Source organism: Neophocaena asiaeorientalis, unplaced genomic scaffold, assembly GCF_003031525.2.
Source record: "Neophocaena asiaeorientalis asiaeorientalis breed wild unplaced genomic scaffold, Neophocaena_asiaeorientalis_V1.1 scaffold346, whole genome shotgun sequence".
NCBI lineage: Eukaryota > Metazoa > Chordata > Mammalia > Artiodactyla > Phocoenidae > Neophocaena > Neophocaena asiaeorientalis.
Genome location: NW_020175400.1, coordinates 1,781,919 through 1,803,099, shown reverse-complemented (window position 1 = coordinate 1,803,099; position 21,181 = coordinate 1,781,919). Strand labels below are relative to the sequence as shown.

Sequence of the window (21,181 nt, the reverse complement as noted above, 5' to 3'; positions counted from 1 at the left end):
GGGGAAGATCCCACAGGCTGCACTGCACGGCCAAGAAAAACAAACAAACATATACAAATATATACCTTATATATGCTTTGACATTGCAAAAGGATAAATGCCAGAATATTAGCAGTTATTTCCTCCAGGGGGTGGGAATATGAATTTTTTTTGGTTTGTGCAAAGAACATGATTAACTAATAAAAGACAAAGTTATTTAACTGTGTCTTTTTTTTACCACTGCGCCACCAGGGAAGTCCCTATTTAACTGTGTCTTCAGCAACTTTTCAAGATCAATCAGTGCTTAAGGTAGTCTGCTCACCTCTGGAGGAGACTGGGCCCTTGGCTGGGAGTCAGAAAACCTTGGTTTGTGCTGTGTGTGATCTTGGGCAAGCTACCTGGGGTGGCAGGTATTCGTACAAACTTTTTACAAATAGATACAGACACATAGAAAGGACCCACATTGTGCCCGAGATCTCACAGCTCAGGGCACCTGAACTGGATTCTGAACCGAGGTTTCCCGATACTGGGTTAGGATATTCTTACACTACCTTACAGCCACCCCTCTCTGAGCCTCATCTCTAAGGTGACAGGGTCAGAATACAGTCCCTTCCAGCTGAAAAGATTCAATGTTCACAGGAAGTTGCCCCTCCCCCCCATTCCTCGTGCATCACTCGTGCATCACAGGCCCAAGCAGTTGGTATGCGTGCCCTATTTGTCAGATGCCAGCTTTCCCCAGGGGAAGGGACTCCAGGCTGGGGGCTGGAGAGTTCTGGCCTGCCCAGGGCCATCTAGAGGGGGGGCGGGTGGGTGTACTCTTTGGCCAGGCATCTGGCTGGCTGCCTACAGAGCCAGGCGAGAATTGCCCATGAGGGCTGGCTGGGGGCCGAGAACTTGTTGTCTTTCCCTTTAAACAGACACAGGCTGTCTGTTGAGATTCTGGAAACATCTGACCTTTTGCAGAGCATCTCAAGAGTCGTCATGGAGGGCTGGAGAGAGGTCCTTCGCTTTCTGTAAATGCTTTAACCCTTTCCACGCAACACTTAACAATAATAACAACAAAAAAGATCAGTTGCCGGCCAGGAACTAGAAAGATTTGTTGGGCCTGTTTCCTTTGGGTTGTCTGGGGGAGTTAAGTCATGCCTGGGGGCAGAGAAGAGACTTTTAACCCAGACATCTCCTGCATCGCTTTCTCAGCTCCTGGTCTTGGGGGCCAGAGCCTAGAGTGAGGTGAGGGGCTAAAAGGAGAACAAAGAGGGCCTGGGCCTTTAGGGCGGAAACAGGAACTGCTCCTTTGACTGACTGAGCAATGTATTCCTTCATACTTCCTACAAAGGTTTACATTTGTTTACAAATAGGGCACCTGCTGTGTACCAGGCACTGCGTGAGGCAACACAATGGCAGCACAACTGGCAAGCAAACACAGATAGAAATGTCCCATGCCTTCGTGGAAGGCTTATTTTCTGGTGGAGTAGGCTGTGATAAAATAATCATAAGCACAATGTCCCATAGCAATAGGGTTAAGTGCTGGGAAGGAGACAAGCCGAGCTGAGAGTGTCTGATGGTGGGGATAGAATTTAGGAAGGTCAGAGGAGGCTTTCCCAAGGAGACCTTGAGCAGGGGTCTAAAGCTTCTCTGCTTGGGACTTCCCTGGCTGTCCAGTGGTTAAGACTCCACACTTGCAGTGCAGGGGACCTGGGTTTGATCCCTGGTCAGGGAACTAAGATCCCACATGCCACGCGGTACAGCAAAAAAATAAATAAATTCCCACTAAAAAACTAAGTAAAAAATAAAGTTTTCCTGCTTGAAGATTGAGCACAATATCGGCATGCAGCACACACAAGTTTGTTAAAATGCAGAATCTTAGTGTCCCGCCCAGGCCTGCAGAATCTAAATCTGCATTTTAACCAGATCGCCCAGGTGATCCGAGTGCATATGAAAGTTTGAGAAGTGGTGCTAAGGGTTGAACTAGGAGTCACCAGTCTCTGTACAGCTTAAAACTGGAGGAGAACCTTCCAGGTAAGAGCCCTGGGGTGGGAGGGAGCAGACAGCGGGATGGGAGTCAAAGGCTATTTGTGTGCATATGTACAGTGGACCCTTGAACAATAACAAGGGTTTGAAATGCGCGGTTCCGCTTCTATGCAGATTTTTTTCAATACATATGTATTACACGGTCTGCAGTTGGCTGAATCTGCGGACGCAGAACCATGGATACGGAGGGCCAACTGTAGAGGAGGGTTTTGGACGGCTCGGGTGGGTACCCCCAACCCCCGTGTTGTTCAAGGGTAATATTTTTTTTAAGTGGGAGAGACTTGGGCATGTTTAAAAGCTTTTAGGAGTAAACCAGTGGAGAGGGAGGGAGTGGGGAGGAAGTACAGTGAGGAGATAGACAGAGGAGGAGCAGTTCCTACAGTGTAGGTTTCTCAGCTTCAAATGCAAGCTGGCATCACCTGGGGAGCTTAGAAAATGCTGACGTCTGGGCCCTCCCCTAGAGGCTCTGATTCAAATGATCTGCAGGTGCAGCCAGCTTCCCCAAGTGACTCCAATGTGCATCCACGGGTGGGGTGGGGGGGCGGGGAACCTCTACTGTGCTGGAAAAAAGTCTAGGAAGTGGAGGGCGATGCGCGGGGTCTGTTGGTGCCCAGGAGGGTCCCACATTCTGGAAGGTCCTCAGATTTAGACATATGATGTTATTACCAAATGTATTTGTACCTATAGCCATTGTATTTGTGTGGGTATGTTAAAAAGCACTAATTTGTTGTGTTGAAACATTTAAAATAACTGCATTGGTTGTAACCTGGTTTTGGCATGCTCTCTACCTAGCACAAGACTACCACCCTTTTCCTGAAAGTCGCCTGGGTCTCTCTCAGTGCAATTAGGAAAAAGATAAGGGAGACCCCATCCGATGACTTCTATTCTGTAATGTGAAGTAAAGGGAGGGTGTTGGAAGCTTGGGGAGAAGGTTGAAGAGGGCTGTTACAGAGAATGGTGCAGAGAGGTGACCACAGAAATGAGTAGGACAGCCAGGTGGTGGTGAGGGTCCATCTGGTGACCTGGACTTTGCAGTGGAACCTTCTGCCCTGAGTGATGCTCCCCAGCCACTGCTCAGGAAGAAGCACTGAGAAGGTGGATCACAGAGCTCATCCATGGCTTTTGCCAGACAGTGAAAATATAGCAGCAACAGAGTTTAGGGAACTAAGACAATAATGCTGTTGGAATGGTGAATCGTGGAATCTAAGTTGGGTAAGGAGGGAATGAAGGAAGGGGAAGGAGAAATGGGATGGATCAGGAGGAGGTAGAGATGCTGGTGAGGTCCAAGAAGGGTCAGAGGGAGTCTGTTAAACCAGAAAGCTGGAAGGAAAAGAGACTGTGCCAGAGAGAGGGATGCCTGAACTGAGGACCTTGGAAATGGAGCCAATTACTGGCAGTAAATGGGAGTCGTGGCTGAGATGAGTGGGGGAGGGCACTGGAGATCTGAGAAACCAGATTTAGGACGTGTCTTCCACGTGGATGCTGAAGTCATTAAGGACAATGACAGGACTTTAGGTGAAGAGAAGGATGGGGAGCCATGTGCCAAAGTCTCCAGTGACTACAGGGGAGTGGCCAGGAGGTGGGTGGACAACCTCAGGGCATTTACCAGAGGATGGAAGAGTGTGGTTCAGGAGAGGCATGGGGATATGATCATGAAATGTGTGGATGGAGCCTCACGTCCCAGGAGACCTGGGAGAGGTAGGGGAGGGGTGCAGGGTGGAGGACAGCCAAGAAGTGCAGGGTATTATGGGAGATGCCAGTGAGGTAGAGAAAAAACTCAATGAGGTAAAGGTTTTAAGAATATGGCAGTTGTGCTCAAAGTTTGCTTTCTCCACCTGCAGCAGTGGCATCATCTCATCACTTGGGAACTTATTAGATATGTAAATTTTGGGGTCCCACCTGAATCAGCTGGGTGGGGTCCAGAAATCTGTGCTTTAAAAAAAAATTTTATTGAAGTATAGTTGATTTACAATGTTGTGTTAATTTCTTCTGTACAGCAAAGTGACTCGGTTATACACATATATACATTCTTTTTTTATATTCTTTTCCATTATGGTTTATCATAGGATACTGAATATAGTTCCCTGTGCTATACAGTAGGACCTTGTTGTTTATCCATCATATACATAATAGTTTGCATCTGCTAATCCCAAACTCCCAATCCTTCCCTCCCCCACCCCACTTCCCCCTTAGCAACCACAAGTCTGTTTTCTATGTCTGTGAGTCTGCTTCTGTTTCATAGATATGTTCATTTGTGTTGTATTTTAGATTCCATATATAAGTGACATCATATGGTATTTGTCTTTCTCTTTCTGACTTACTTCATTTAGTATGATAAGCTCTAGGGCCATCCATGTTGCTTCAAATAGCGTTATTTGTGGTGCACAGGCTTAGTTGCTCTGCAGCATGTGGGATCTTCCCGGACCAGGGCTCGAACCCGCGTCCCCTGCATTGGCAGGCGGATTCTTAACCACTGCGCCACCAGGGAAGCCCCACAATACATCTTGCAAGAAGGCATATGAACAAAAGCATATATTAAACACCTTAAAATGGTAGCCCGTGTGGGGAGGGGTGGAAGGAAGTGGAAAGATAAAAGGAAATGAACAGCCACATTAATCAGGGACCCTGTGCAGACCATGGTGATAACATGCTGTGAACTGAGAAGGTGATTAACTCAAGCCTCTCTGCACCTGAGGTCCCACAGCCAGGAAAGGGGGTGGGTGGAGGGGGATCAATAATGTTAAAGATAAGGCCTTTTTTCGGTACATTAATGTTTCTCTTTTTTTCAATAAAAGACTGGAAAAAGGTTGGAGGAGGAGGACAGGCAGGAAAAGGAGGTGGGCAGAAAGGGCAGAAAAAAGAGGAGAGAGAAGAAAGAAAAGATGATGGAGAGAGAGAAGGGGGGGCGGGTCGTGGACGTGGACGGCATTCTTTCCTGGGGTCTCTGGGCTGGACTGGAGATGGAAAGGGTCAGGGTTGCCTAAAGCCCTCTGGAGCTCTGAGGCCCCACGGGGAGGCCTATATTTCAGAAGCTCCTCTGAACAACCCGGGCTCAGCAGGACACGACGCGCTCTGTGTGCAGGAAACTGAGCAGTGCTGATTTTTGCATATCTTCCTGTTCCCCCCACCAATCCAGTAGTGTGTGGAAGGCAGAGTTAATAAAGTGATTGGACTATTTTTAAAGCCATTTGCACAAATAAAGTGCACCACCTTAGGTGTAAACACAGCAACCACTAATTGGAGACTGTGAGTAGGAAGGAAGAATACAAAGAACAAAAGGTAATGAAGAAGTATGTAAAGGCTTATTGATAAGGATGCTTGTCTGGACATTATTTATGATAATGAAAAATTAGTAAAATAAGTTAAATGTCCAATAGTAGAGACTTGGTTAAAAATGTATGCCACATTCATACAATAGAATACACTAAAAATGAAGGTATGAGAGAATTTTTGATGTTAAGGAAAAATGTCTGTGATATATTTCTGTCCTAGGGAAAAGTCACAAAGAGTATGCACTGAATACTCTTTTTTTCTAAAAAATGTAAATGTTTAACTGCGTAGAAAGGAGACAGGAGTATCTTCACCAAAATATTAACAGCAGTAGACTTAAGATCATGCACTTTACAGGCATGTAAACTGTATCTCAAAAAAAGTTTTAGAAAATATTAACACTAGTGGTCTCTGGGTAGGGTGATATTTTTCATTGTGTTTATGAAAAAACTTTATGGTAGTAAATATGTGTTCACTTTTGTAGACAGACAACAGAATAGCCACTTCTTTCTATGTGTGGGAGAGCATTCTGTGGGGAGTCTGGCAGTCCCTTACCCCACTCTGTCTAGAGGAGAGGCAGCAGAGAAATGGCGGGCACTTAAGCCTAGCCTGGCCTGGGAAAAGGCTGGCACTTGGCCTCTGTTTTCACCAGCCCCTTGACCAGCCAGCTCTGGCCAGCTCAGCCACTTACACGGGCAGAGCTAGTTGTTTCAGGAACTGCCCTAAGAGCTGCTGTTGCTTTCCTGGAAGATAGGAGAGCCAGGAGGCAAGGGCTGGAGAGGGATGAGCCAAGGTCACTTGATAAACGCTAGACACTATTTACAACCATATCTCTCACCCCTCCCGCACATCTCTTCTCGTTTCACTCCCACAGCGCGGCCCGTGGCAGGTTAAGGGATGCGGTGAGCAGCATTCCCTGCGGGCAGAGACATGGGGGGTTTCATGGCGGGTGGCTCTGCGGTTCGGCTCTCCCTTGCCTCTTACTGTAAACAATGCTACCATTATTGAGAGCTGACCATGTGCCAGGTGTGTGCCTACATAATTGCAATTTCTCACAACCCTGTGAGGTCCCTACTGTTCCGAGGCCTACTTCCCAGATGAAGAACTCGAGGCTCAGAGAGGTTAAGAAACTCACCCTAGGTAACACAGCCAGGTGGGTGGTAGTAGATTGGTGTCAGTAAATTGGCTTTACTATGCATGCGCAGGTAAGGGGAACCAAGTTTGGTTAAGCAACAGATCTAGTGTAACAACCCGGCCCTCCGGATTCCAGCTAGCGAGATTGCCCCCTGCGGGGCCTAAGTCAGGCCAGGCAGAGGCTCCCAAGGTCAGGGAGGGGGTGGCCCCATAGGCCCCACGGCCTAAGGGAGCCGCCGAGCCGTCGCGGGGACAAGTCCCGACTGGGACTAGTAGCGAGCCTAGTGTCGCCATCAACGCCCAGGGGCAGAGGCGGGGGACTGCTGGACAGCGGGCGAGGCCCGGAGGGCGCCTCTGGACAATTCTATCAACACGGGCGGGGCGGGGCTTGGCGGCAGCCCTGCATTTCCGGGGACGCAGCGCCGGACCGAGGGTATTCGCGGGGACATCCCGGGTCCCCAGGGAGTCGGGCCGGCCTGGAAGCAGGGACGAGTCTGGGGACACCCCGAGAAGGGCTGCGCCGCCGCACAGAGGTGACCCTGTCGTGGGCGGTGGTTGCGCGCGGGCCGCGACACTCAGGTAGGCGCAGGGAACAGGAAGGTCGGGCGCCGCGGCCCCGGGAGGAGGCGGAGGGAGCGGAGGCAACCCCGAGGCAGCCGCCGCCCCTGCCCCTCACCTCCCGCCTGGCCCCTCTCCCAAGAGGGCGCCACCTGCACGCTCTGATGGGCACCAGCGCCCGCCACTGAGGGAGCCTGTTGTCATGGCAGCGCAGAAGGCTGGGCCCACGTTCCCATGGCCACCTGGGGCCTCTGAGCCAAACCTGCAGCTGAGAGGCCCTAATCCTGGCCCTGGAGGGAGATCATTTGGAATTTGGGAAAGGCCTTGGCCCCTCCTCAGAATGGTCTGGGTTTGACCTCTGAGTTAGGCTCTTTGTCATAGCTTCTACTCTCTGAGCGACAAAGTGGGCATAGGGGTTAGGAGGGAAAGGAAGTTGGGGTCCTGGAAATGAGGCTGCTCTAGTGGCCTCCCTGGAGCCATTCTGGTCTGACAAAAAGACTCAGGGGCCCTGGGTCACCTGGGTAAGGTCGTCAACCTCTGCTCACATTTCCTCACCTGTAATGTGAGTATGCCATTTGGTTTATGAATCACAGGTTTCTTGTAAGGGTCGAATGCTATAAGGACAGGGAAGCACACAATCAAAAAAAAATTTTTTTTCCCTGTAGATGGTTTAGCGCTGGAAGAGATATAGAAATCCAGCCGGACCCACCCCCTTATTACCATAGGAGAAAATGGATACAGAGAAGTTAAATTACTTCCCAAGATGACAGTGAGTTGGGAAGGTCAGGATTTGAACCTAGTCTCCTGACTTCCAGGCTGTGACTGTTTCCTCTGGTGGTTATTATTACTGAAGCTCAGGGAAATCTGTGGTATGTCTCCTTGCAACCCGGGGCTCAAACTTTTGGTGACAGGTGATCTAAAGATATGGACATTGGCAGCAGGTGAACCAAAGATGGGAAATGGAGGCTGGCACCTTGAGGAGAGCTGAAAGAGCCCCTCTCCCTGGTGCATAGGTCCTATGCCTTGGGGCTCTTGCTTTTAGCTGACAGGATTGCCCTAAATTAATCCCCAGGAGCCAAGCATTCAACAGCTTTCCTAAATACCATCTCTTCTGAAGCCAACAAATCTGTTGAGACTGTGTGAGCAAGAAATCCTTTGGCTGCCCTAAAGCAGGGAAGTGGGACTTCCCACATCAGTGAGGTGCCTTTCCTTTGAAAAGGTTAAGAGCAATGTGGACAAAGAGATCCAGAAAGGAACGCTTGAATGAATCATTTGGAAATGATTTGAGACAGTCAACTAGAACAGAAAACCCATTTATTCATTTAGTAAACATTTACTGGGTGTCTGCTATTCCCAAACGTTTACTGGGGCTGGAGATTAAAAACCTGAGTTAGAAGAAAAAAAAAAAAAAAAAAAAAATTTTTTTGTGAAAAAAAAAAAAAAAAAAAAAAAAAAAAAAACCTGAGTTAGGCAGGTCTGGTCCCTGCACTCAAGGAGCTTATGGAAGAGATGGGAAGAGAGGGATGTGATGTGTAAATGAGTATTTCACTACAGCATCGTGAGTGACTTGATGGAAATCTGAGCAGAGTACCGAGGGAGCTCAGAGGAGCAACTCTGGAAATCAGCTGAAAACAGCACGATTCTAGTCTGTGAAGCCTGGGAGCACTTCTGGTGCTCTGCCAGGTTGGCCTTTTGTTGGAGACAAAGGAATAAGTGAGTGAAAGTGTCTAAAGAAATGTGGACAAGGGTGGGTATTCTCTGGAAAGAAGAGTTTGAGGAATCTTGATGAACTGGAAGCTCTGTGAAGGCAGAACCATGTCAGTTTCCTTCAGCTTCAGTGATGCTTAGAAGGCAGCAAGTGCACAAGAACTATTTGTTGAGTGAGTGAAAGAAGGAAGGGAAGGAGGGGAGAGGGAGAGAGGGAGGAAAGAACAGCAGCTTATATTATCAAGAGGAGGATGGCTATAACTTGAGACAAAGCCCTGGTTGAAATTCTAACTATATGTAGAGCATCTACATGGTGTTCTGGATTCAGACCTAGTTTCTGGTCCTAGTCCTAACTTACCACTTATGTGACCTTAGCAAGTCCCTGAACCTCTCTATGCCCCACTTCTCATCTGTAAAGTGGGAGTATCATAATTCCTGTTTCATCCTGTTGTGAGAATTAAATAAATGACTGGTTGTAAAAAACTCAGCACAGTGGCTTGCTTATAGTAAGTGTGCAATAAATGTTAGCCTTATAAATGTCAGCTTTGCTTTAGGTGGAATAGTTTGCCAAATAATTCATGTCAAGGTTATATAACTACTCCTAAATGAGGTATAATTTCTTTTTACCTGATAAAGGCTAATTCTGAAAGTTCGCTTTGTCTTCAGACTAACACACCTCAAAGAAATTATTCTTTACTATAATAATAGTAACAATCTTTTGAAATCAATTGAACAATCTTTTGAAATCTTTTTGAAATCAGTTGAAAGCTCAGATCCCTCTCATCAGAAGTGGCATATCATTCTTGGGGTTCACAACTCACTGAAGCCGACCCTGGTGGTTAAGGGGCTCCCTGCTCAGTTCCACTGCTCACAGGCTGTAAGGAAAGAGCTAAGGCTTTTAGATAAAGAGTTTGAGAGGAGCAAGGCGGGTCTGCTCCCTTTCAGGGGGCTTGTGGGGTCCCTGTGGACTGGGTGGGTCAGGCCCCAGGTCCAGGCCCCTTAGAGCCCCCTCCTTTGCTAGAGCCAAGCTGGGCCCACTCAGAACCTCGTGGCCTCCTCCAGCCTGACACTCAGCACATAAATGGTGCTGTCAGGTGTCCCAGGAATCTCGGGCCTAGGTAGCTGGTATGTAAGATCCCTGTCCAAGCATGGATCTTTGGTGCCTCCCTCACATTGGCTTTCTGTGAGCGTTGTCTCCTGGTGCCATTGCTTTAGGGTGGCAAGTGGGCACATCACCAAGGTAATGCATTCCTCCCTCCATCCTATCAAAGCAGTCTTCAGAGCCACAGGAAATCAATGGAACCCACCTGTTCAGTCCCCCACCTGATGGGCTCACCTGTCTAGGCCCACTCTCCACAGGCAGTGCTAGAACCAAGAGCAAGGCTCTCTGGAAGAAAGAGTTGTAGCCACCAGGTAACCTAAGGTGACTGGGAAACTGCAGAAGTCAGAGAGCCCCTCTTCTTTGGGAGGGGAGAGCCTTGGTCCTCTGGAAAGGAAGCTTAGTTCCCTGGGGTGGAGGAAGGGCCTTGGCTGGGTCTTCTTTCCCTTCACGTAGCAATGGCCAGGGGTCTAGGGCTCAGAGTAGGATTTACGGAAGAAGAACTTGGGGGCAAACGGAGAGGTAGATTCCTGGTTTCTTGAGATGTTGGGAATGGAGGGACCTCAGGTCTGATAAGCCAAACTAGAAACCAGACTGTGTCCTAGACCGTTATGCTTCTCGCTCCCCATCCTTACCTGGCCTAGAACATCTACCTCCCACCTGTGAGTGGCTGCAGTGGTTTCAGGGGAAAGAGAGTCTCTGAGCATTAATTGTGCCCCTGCGGGTTGACAGTTGCCAAGCATCAGCCAGGCCAGTTACCCAGGGTCTCCAGGCCCCTTTGGGGAGCAGGCCTGCGGACACAGGCAGACAGGCCCTCCTGAACTTGTCTTGGGGGCAGGGACATGACAGTGGCAACTTTGTGTTCTACCGTGTTGAGGCAGGGACAGGCTGAACCCTGCTGGTTGCACCACAGCCCTGTGGGGTAGGGGGAATCCCCTCCCAGGGAGTGGCCAGCTCAGGCCCCGACAGGCCCCAGCAGGGGTGACGCTGGGGAGAGCGGCAGGCTCTTCACCACAGCGGGCACACCCGGGGCCTGGGCTGGACAGGCCGGTTCCTTCTCCCTGTAAGAGTTGCAGCCTCAGCTCTAGGTTTGTAGGAGGCGGCTGAACCTGAGCGGAGAGCCCAGAAGGGGGTCCTCTGGGTTGGGCATCTAAGATGGTCATGGCCACTTTTAGGTAATGAGGTGAACCGATAATATAATGTGCATTCGCCCCAGGCCAGTGCTGCCAGTCACCTTATGTGCACTGTCTCATCAGCTCTCCTAACAGCCCAGGCAGTACTGTTAGCGCTCCCATCTTACAGATGAAGAAACTGAGGCTCGGAGAGATCGTGTGGCTTGCTCACAGTCCCCAGAATAATGGATGGTGCTGAGATTATCCTTATGGAAGAACTGGTGTGTTCTTCCCCTGGATTTTTTTTTTTTTTTACTTTTTGGCCACACCCCATGGCATGTGGGATCTTAGTTCCCCCCGACCAGGGATCGAACCTGCACCTCCTACATTGGAAGGCAGAGTCTTAACCACTGGACTGCGGGAGAGGTCCCCATCCCTGGATTCTAATCACTTGGAAGAGCAAGCAACATAAGGGACCAGTGGAGGGGCGTGTGGTTTGGGGAACAGAGATGAGGCCATTTACATTTATTGCCAGACTCTGGTTAAAAGCCACCTGTGAGATTTGAAGACAGTGTTCGTGCTGGCCCTGTGAATGCCCTCTGCTGCAGAGGGCACTGCCCCAGGGAAGCTCCCAGCACCCCCCAACCCTGGGATCTGGAACTCATTGGCTGACTTAAAAGCACACACAGGGTGGGCCAGCTGGTGTCACTTCCTCATCAAAATGTATTGATGCTGCAGCCAAGCCCTGGAGGAGGAGACAGCTGCAGTGTGCCCAGCCAGTGCAGGTGGGGAGCTGCAGCTGCAGGTTGGCATGAGAGGAGGGCTCCGGGCTACGAGGGGATGGTGGCAGGGGGCCAAGGCCCTGGGAGCTGGGCCTTAGCCAGTGCGTGTCTTCAAGGCCTTACTGGGCAGCCTGCCAGCCAGAACCCGGGGATGGGAGGAGCTTGAGTGCTACTCCAAGAGGGGGCGGGTGGGACCTTGGGTTCAAGCTCCGCTGGGCTTGGCAGGAGGCCCCTCCTCCACAGCCAGCAAACAAAGCAAAGCCATGGCCTCCAGAGTAGAATTGTGGGGGCTGGAGAGCCAGGCTCCCCTGGGTGGGAATGAGAGTGGGCAGGCCCGGCTGGGGGCCATGCGTACCCAAGGACAGGGCTGGCCTGCACGTGGGCAGAGGCTGTACCTATAGATGATTAATGAGTATTGATGGCTTGAGAGGCTGACTGTGGTCTGGACTGACCATTCCACTGCCAGCACTTGCCCTGAGCCTCCGCTGCCTGTTTCCTTTGCGCTGAGCAGTAAGGCAGTGGACTCGTGTGTTCATTTGCTTTATATTTTTAGCCGTGCTTCCCTTTATTTTCTTTCTCTTGTAGCCTTTCATATTTCTCTTCACTTTCTCCCCCTTATATAGCTAGTCTCATTTTCTTCTTTCACCTGATTCTACAGGTGAGGTGTTTTGTTTTTTTTTTACCTTTCAGTCTCTAGAGTCCCCCCCTCCCCCACCGGCATGATAACAGGTATAAGGTGTACGTTTACATATAGGGAAATGGACAGATCTTAAGTGTACAGCTCGAGAAATTTTAATATTTGTATACACTTGGGAAACCAACATCCAGATCAAGATATGGAGGGGCTTCCCTGGTGGCGCAGTGGTTGAGCGTCTGCCTGCCGATGCAGGGGACACAGGTTCGTGCCCCGGTCCGGGAAGATCCCACATGCCACGGAGCGGCTGGGCCCGTGAGCCATGGCCGCTGAGCCTGCGCGTCCGGAGCCTGTGCTCCGCAACGGGAGAGGCCACAACAGTGAGAGGCCCACGTACCGCTTAAAAAAAAAAAAAAAAAAATATGGAATATTCTTGTCATCCCTAAAGTTTCCTTGTCTGCCTGTGAGGCATGTGGCCCTGTTTTGTTTGGCTTCTTTGCATGTACTCCTATGTGCGTTTTACCTCTCATTCTTGCATTTTTGTCCTTCTTATGTGTGTGTTTGTGTGTACATGAGAGACAGAACCTCAGAGAGAGAGAGAGAGAGAGAGAGAGAAGGAAGGAAGGAGGGTGAGGATGGGTGGGCAAAGGCTGTGTAAGTGTAGACAGAGAAAGGGCCAGACTTGATGCCTGCATCTTGCTGGCTGGGGGCAGAGAGGGAGTGTTGCTTTTCTCTTCGTCTCTTTTTTTGAATTTTATTTTATTTATTTTTTATACAGCAGGTTCTTATTAGTTATCTGTTTTATACATATTAGTGTATATATGTCAATCCCAATCTCCCAATTCATCCCACCACCACCACCCCAGGCACTTTCCCCCCTTGGTGTCCATACGTTTGTTCTCTACATCTGTGTCTCTGTTTCTGCCCTGCAAACTGGTTCATCTGTACCATTTTTCTAGGTTCCATATATGTGCATTAATATATGATATTTGTTTTTCTCTTTCTGACTTACTTCACTCTGTATGACAGTCTTTAGATACATCCACGTCTCTATAAATGACCCAATTTCGTTCCTTCTTATGGCTGAGTAATATTCCATTGTATATATGTACCACATCTTCTTTATCCATTCGTCTGTCGATGGGCATTTAGGTTGCTTCCATGATCTGGCTATTTTAAATAGTACTACAATGAACATTGGGGTGCATGTGTCTTTTTGAATTATGGTTTTCTCTGGGTATATGCCCAGTAGTGGGATTGCTGGGTCATATGGTAATTCTATTTTTAGTTTTTTAAGGAATCTCCATACTGTTCTCCATAGTGGCTGCATCAATTTACATTCCCACCAACAGTGCAAGAGGGTTCCCTTTTCTCCACACCCTCTCCAGCATTTGTTGTTTGTAGATTTTCTGATGATGCCTATTCTAACTGGTGTGAGGTGATACCTCATTGTAGTTTTGATTTGCATTTCTCTAATAATTAGCGATGTTGAGCAGCTTTTCATGTGCTTCTTGGCCATCTGTATGTCTTTGGAGAAATGTCTATTTAGGTCTTCTGCCTATTTTTTTTATTGGATTGTTTGTTTTTTTTTGATATTGAGCTGCATGAGCTGTTTATATATTTTGGAAATTAATCCTTTGTCCGTTGATTTGTTTGCAAATATTTTCTCCCATTCTGAGGGTTGTCTTTTCATCTTATTTGTAGTTTCCTTTGCTTTGCAAAAGATTTTAAGTTTCATTAGGTCCCATTTGTTTATTTTTGTTTTTATTTCCATTACTCTAGGAGGTGAATCAAAAAAGATCTTGCTGTGATTTATGTCAAAGAGTGCTCTTCCTATGTTTTCCTCTAAGAGTTTTATAGTGTCTGGTCTTAGCTTTAGGTCTCTAGTCCATTTTGAGTTTATGTGTATCGTGTTAGGGAGTGTTCTAATTTCATTCTTTTACATGTAGCTGTCAGTTTTCCCAGCACCACTTACTGAAGAGACTGTCTTTTCACCATTGTATATCCTTGCCTCCTTTGTCATAGATTAGTTGACCATAGGTGCGTGGGTTTATCTCTGGGCTTTCTATCCTGTTCCATTGATCTATATTTCTGTTTTTGTGCCAGTACCATATTGTCTTTTTTTTTTTTTTTCATATTGTCTTAATTACTGTAGCTTTGTAGTATAGTCTGAAGTCAGGGAGTCTAATTCCTCCAGCTCCGTTTTTTTCCCTGAAGACTGCTTTCGCTATTTGGGGTCTTTTGTGTCTCCATACAAATTTTAAGATTTTTTTGTTCTAGCTCCATAAAAAATGCCACTGGTAATTTGTTGTGGATTGCATTGAATCTGTAGATTGCTTTGGGTAGTATAGTCATTTTCACAATATTGATTCTTCCAATCCAAGAACATGATATATCTCTCCATCTGTTTGTGTTATCTTTGATTTCTTTCATCAGTGTCTTATAGTTTTCTGAGTACAAGTCTTTTACCTCCTTAGGTAGGTTTATTCCTAGGTATTTTATTCTTTTTGCTGCAATGGTGAATGGGACTGTTTCCTTAATTTCCCTTTCTGATCTTTCATTGTTAGTGTATAGGAATGCAAGAGATTTCTGTGCATTAATTTTGTATCCTGCAACTTTACCAAATTCATTGATTAGCTCTAGTAGTTTTCTGGTGGCATCTTTAGGATTCTCTATGTATAGTATCATGTCATCTGCAAACAGTGACAGTTTTACTTCTTCTTTTCCAATTTGTATTCCTTTTATTTCTTTTTCTTCTCTGATTGCCACGGCTAGGACTTCCAAAACTATGTTGAATAATAGTGGTGAGAATGGACATCCTTGTCTTGTTCCTGATCTTAGAGGTTTCAGTTTTTCACCACTGAGAATGATGTTGGCTGTAGGTTTGTCATATATGGCCTTTATTATGTTGAGGTAGGTTCCCTCTATGCCTAATTTCTGGAGAGTTTTTATCATAAATGGGTGTTGAATTTTGTCAAAAGCTTTTTCTGCATCTTTTTATACTCTTTCCAAGCCACCCCCTGAGCTCTTTATAAACACCAGCGTTCTGGCTGAGAAAGACTTGCCTACAACCCAGAGTGGCACAGGGGAGCAGGAGACACAGTGTTGGCTTGGGAACCACTCTTTAGCCCACGGGAAGTCAGCTCGAATGAGGTTTTTCTCTGTTGTCCTCCTGTTTTTTCCACTCTGGGGAGAACAAATCAGCACACTGACGGAAGACAGTGGAGCCCACAAGGCCTGAGGCCACCATGCTGGGGGCATGGGATAGAGGGCTCATCTCCAGGCCAACAGTTGGGTCCCTCATTTTGTCTGCCCTGTGGAGATCCTGCTTGAGTGCCACGCTAGGCAGTGGGGTTTCCAAAGACAAGACCCATTACTGTCCTTAAGGGGCCTGCCACTGAGTTGGCATAAGACACACTTGAAGCATCTGAGCAGCCATGAGCAGGATATAATTAACCACCAGGTGAGTCTACATCAGCCCCTGCCTCATCTCCTCAGGGAGGAGCATAGCAGTCAGACAACCCATGTGTTGCCAAGACACTAGGGCGAACCAGGCTTGCTGTGGCTTGAGAAGCTACCTGACATGGAGATTCAGGCACTCAACAAATTCTAATTGACCACATGCCATTATCAGGCCCTGTTCTAGGTAAGAGATGTAAGCAGAAGATAGAAGGAAATGCTATGGGTAGTACCCTGATTTCAATAAGATTTCTTATAATTTTTTTCATATTATTGTTGTTTTTTTTTTTGGCCGTGCTATGCGGCTTGTGGGATTTTAGTTCCCCAACCAGGGATTGAACCCGGGCCCTCAGCAGTGAGAGCATGGAGTCCTAACCACTGGACCAACAGGGGATTCCCTCATATTATTATTATGGATAATATGAAGAAATGTGGGCCGAATGGTACAGTAAGGAGGATACATAGCTAATTGTTCAACCTACAAAGGGTACTGATCAGTTTCAGTCCGGATGAAGGTTTCCAGTGTGCTCTGTTTTTGGCCCTGTCTCACTCAGTTCCCCCCTGCCCCGCAAATTTACAAAACACTGAAATAAAAACACCCATAACTTTCTATATTAACCAACTGTTAAAACTTTGCCATAGTAGCACTCACACTCTTTCTTTTTTCTTTTTTTAATTTTTATTTATTTATTTTGGCTGCGTTGGACCTTCGTTGCTGTGTGCGGGCTTTCTCTAGTTGCAGCGAACGGGGTCTACTCTTCGTTGTGGTACGCGGGCTTCTCATTGCAGTGGCTTCTCTTGTTATGTAGCACGGGCTCTAGGCAGGCGGGCTTCAGTAGTTGCAGCACGCGGGCTCAGTAGTTGTGGCTTGTGGGCTCTAGAGCACAGGCTCAGTAGTTGTGGCACACGGGCTTAGTTGCTCCGTGGCATGTGGGATCTTCTCGGACCAGGGCTTGAACCCATGTCCCCTGCATTGGCAGGGGGATTCTTAACCACTGCACCACCAGGGAAGTCCCCACACTCTTTCTTTCTAATACACACAAAGAACATGCTTGTTTTGGCTGAATCATTTGAAAGTAACTTGTAGACATCGTGATACTTCATGTCTACAGACCTCAGCAGGCATCTCCAAAGAGCAATGACATTCTCCTAAGAACACAATACCATTATTATAACCTAAGAAAATGAACAATAATGCCATAATATCATCAAATACACAGTGTGTGTTAAAATTTTCCCAATTGCTCTATGGCTTTTTTTTTTCTTCAGAATTCAAAGGTTCACATATTGCATTTGATTACATGTCTTTTTAGTTTCCTAACCTAAAACAGTTCCCCTGTCCTTTTTGTCTTTTCATCAGTTTGATCTTTTTGAAGAGTCCAGGTTATTTGTCTTGTAGAATTCTGGATGTATCTGATTGTGTCCTCATTATTAGATCTGGGTTAGACACTTTTGCTACAATGGTTGATGGGTTGTATATTTCTTATTGCTTCCTATCAGGAGGTAAATGATACCAGGTAGTCCCACTACCAGTGATATTACTCTTGGCCACTTGATTAAGATGGTGTCCACTGGGGGGAAAAAAAAGAAAAAGATGGTGGCCACCAGAGTTCTCCCTTAGAGAAACATTTTCCCACTGGTAATTAGTAAAAGTCATCTGTGGGACGGATTTTGAGACCTTGTTAATATAGTTTCCTAAAAATCTGCCACCCAAACGTTTAGCATCCACTGATTATCCCTGTTTGAATCTCGATTTTCTAAGTCTACCATTTCTTCTACATGTATCCGGCAGTACTGTTCTACAGAGAAAAGCATCCTTTCTAGCCCTTCTCTTTCTCTGTCCGTGCTTTGCCGAGTTTTACTGTGGACTAATGGATTGTTTTATTTTGATGCATTAGAATCCATTACTTCCTTATGCTTTCTGTTGCTCAAATTGTCCCAAGTTTGGTCATCCAGCTGGCCCTATATCCTTTTGACATGACCCCATTAGTCTTTAGTCACTTCCTTGTTTCCCGGCCCAACACAACATCCCAGGCTCACCTTGTACTTTCCCTTTCATTTCTCCAGGGAGTCCTAGAACCTTTTATTGGAGAGTAATATTTAGAAACCAAGAAGTGGGTGCTAGGTCTGCTCACCTAATATTTTTATCAATGATTTTAATACAAGGTCAAGGATGCTTATCAGATTTATAGATGACTCAAAACTGGGAGAGGAAGCCTAATGTATAATAGAATCAATATTCAAAATGACCTCACTAGGATGAAATCTGGGCCAGAACCAATAGATTTAAAGGAGATCAATACAAAGTCTTGTGCTTAGGTTGAAAAAGTTAATTGCATAATTTCCGGTTTGGGGGAATCCTAGACCAAAGTCGATATCAAAAAGTAGCTCTGGGGCTTCCCTGGTGGCGCAGTGGTTGGGAGTCTGCCTGCTGATGCAAGGGAGGTGGGTTCGTGCCCCAGTCCGGGAAGATCCCGCATGCCACGGAGCGGCTGGGCCTGCGAGCCATGGCCGCTGGGCCTGCGCGTCCGGAGCCTGTGCTCCACGGCAGGAGAGGCCACAACAGTGAGAGGCCCTCGTACCGCAAAAAAAAAAAAAAAAAAAAAAAAAAGAAGTAGCTCTGGTTGTTTGTTGACATGTACCAGCAGTATTCCATGACTCTCAGGCTGCATTCATTCATTCATTTGTCCAGCCAATACTTACTGAGGGCCTACCATATGCCAGGCACTGTTCTAGAGGCTAGGGATGTGTTAGTTCCCTTCTCAGTCAACATTCTTGGGGGTGAGAAGGTGGGTAGGGAGTTCAGACAATGAAGGAAAACCACAACAAATAAATCATATAGTGTTTTAGATGATGAGTGCTTTGAAGAAACATCTCAGGGCAAGGGGAATATTGGGGGAAGATCTGATTCTTCAAGGTTATCTTTGAGGAAAGATTTGACAGAAACAAGGGAATCAGTCAGTTTCTGGGAAGAGTGCTCCAGGCAGAGAGAGTAGCCAGGGCAAAGGTCCTAATACAAGAGTGTTCACAAGTGTGCCTGGGGTAGAGTGAATGGGGGAAGAGCAGTGGATGATGCAATGGTGGTAGGGGTGAGGTAGCCTAGGGCCTTGCAGACCACTGTAAGGAACCACTGGAGGGTTTTGAGCAGAGGAGTGCCATGACTTGACTTTGGTTTTGAAAAACTCCCTCTGGCTGCAGAGTTGAGAAAAGATTGTAAGGGGCGCAAGGGTGGAAGAAAGGAGACCAGTTAGGCTGCCCTTGCAGCACCCAGGAGAGGGCAGTAACTGGGCCCCCAGGAGGTGGTAAGTGATCAGACTGTAGATTTGCTAGTGGACTGGATGTGAGGAGCAAGTGAGAAGAAAGGAATTAAGGTTTTTAACCTGAGCAATTTAAAGATGGACTTGCCATTAAATGAGATGGGAAAGACTCACACAGATGGAGCATGTTTTGGGGAGGGAGAAGGGAGAGATCAGGAGCTTGGTTTGAGACCATGTTGAATTTAAGATACCTGTCAGAAAAGAGAGCCTGGTAGAAATGTTGAGGCCAGTTGGAGTTTAGGACAGAGGTCCTAGCTACAGACAGAAACATGGACATCACTGGCTAAAGATGGATTGACACCATTAATAGCGGCAAAGTGTCCCAGGCCTGGGCAATGCTGGAACTACAAGTAGCTGGTGCTAACCACGTCCTATGTGGAATTCTGTGTCCAGGGCTGGGAGCCCCTGTAAAAGGGGTACTGCTGGCCTGGACCATAGCCATAGAAGGGTATTGGGATGGTGGAGGTACAGAAATCATGGAAGCTTGCTGTGCACGAGGAGACCTGGGACCACGTGAGCACTGTGCCCACCCACCCTGTGGGAGGCCCTGGGAATAGGGTGAGAGCAAAAGGTGCCAGCTCTGAGAAGGCTAATTTTGGCTGGGGGTGAAGAGCCATTGCGGCTAATTCCTGGAGGAACTGTCCCCACTGCCATGGAAATGACTGGCAGAGGTTTTCAAAGTCCTTTTGACTTGAACTACAGGAAGAATTACACTTTACTGTGATCCTGTGCACACTTAGGAAAAGTTGAAACAAGTTTCCTAAAGCTTACTTATCGATAATTTCTATGGTCATTGCACTTTGGTATCTTCCATTCTATTTCTTTTTTAATGCTGATAGGGATCCACTAAATTGAATTCAGGATCCACTAAGGGATCCAGTCTGCAGTTTGAAACCCCTGGTCTCAGCACAACTGAACTCCACCCCTGGGTATTCACACTGCAGGAGGATTGAGGGTGGGTGCCTCTGGAATTCCAGCCTTAGGGAGTACTTTCCCCTGCCAGGCTACGTGCAGGTTGTGGAGAAGGTCCACCTCCTTGGCAGTACATTAAGTCCTATTATCCCACTTAAGCTAATCTTGCCCGGATCCCCCCATCCGAGGTTTGGCTTCGTGCGGACAGAATTCCAAGCGTGGATGACCCCGCAGGGTACCTAGATTAAGTGTTAAGCCTCTAGTGAACACTCAAGACCTAAGGTGGAATGACCCGTGCAGAAATTAGGTGCAGAAGCAACTAGCCCCGGAGTCTACCAGCTCGGCGGAGTTCACTTGGTTACGGACAGTGGGTGCCAGGAGCATTGCGGGGGGACCGGGGGGCGCGGCAGGGATAAAGGGAGAAGACACAGGAGCGCAGTGTAGAGACCCAAGCGTTTTCCCAAAGGAACGCGCTGAGGGTCCTAGAGGAGCCGGAAGGGGCCGGGGCGGCTGTGGGAGGGTCTGCGAGGTGGGGGCGGGGAACTAGGGGTCTGCTTTCCTCCGTGCCCCCGCGCTCCCGCGGACTCGGCTGGTACTGATCCCCGGGCTTGGCCCCCTCCGGACGCGCACCAAGCTAGGTGCACCCAGCTGGCGCCCCTTGAGCCTCCAGCGCCCAGGAAGGAGGAAGGGGGAAGGGGTGGGTCGGGCACGAGCTGAGCAGGGAGAGGCTGGACTAACCGCCCGACTTCCTCCTTCAGCCCCTCCCTCCCGCACTCGCGGGCGAGCTTCGACAGAACTGAGCTAGTGGAAGACCGCGGTGCCGCTGGGGGCGGAGGGGCCAGGGTTCGCAGCAGCCCACGTGACCCCATTTCCCACCCGGTTCCAGCCCCCAGGTCCGGAGGCGGGGGCCCGGCGACCGACTCCCGGGCCGGACTTCGCGGTGGGGCAGCCGCCCGCGAGTCCTATAGAGCCACCTGAGCCGGAGCCCGGAGGACGCAGTCGCTCCTCGCTGTCCGAGTACCGCGCGCCGCGATGGGCCGGGGGAGCCGGCCGCCGCCGGCTCTGCTGCTGCTGATGCTACTGCTACTGCTACCGCCGTCTCCGATTCGGGCGCTCGCCCCTCGGATCAGCCTGCCTCTGGGTGAGTGCTGGGGCGACCCCGCGGGGGACGCGGGCTGGGGTCTGGG

The 21,181-nt window shown here is 48.3% G+C and overlaps 1 protein-coding gene across 5 annotated transcripts in view; it reads left to right on the top strand.

Annotated features, from left to right (window-relative positions):
* Window positions 1-21,181, top strand: part of SEMA4B (semaphorin 4B) — a 91,471-nt gene that overhangs the window by 45,694 nt on the left and 24,596 nt on the right. For 3 of the 5 annotated variants that reach the window (XM_024766458.1, XM_024766457.1, XM_024766460.1), the window contains one exon: window positions 20,881-21,135. In XM_024766458.1, the coding sequence (XP_024622226.1) occupies window positions 21,027-21,135 (109 nt within the window). In that variant the 5' untranslated portion in view covers window positions 20,881-21,026. Of the gene's footprint in view, window positions 1-6,840; window positions 6,994-20,880; window positions 21,136-21,181 lie in introns of those variants that run through there. The other 2 variants (XM_024766456.1, XM_024766461.1) reach the window with 2 other exon arrangements.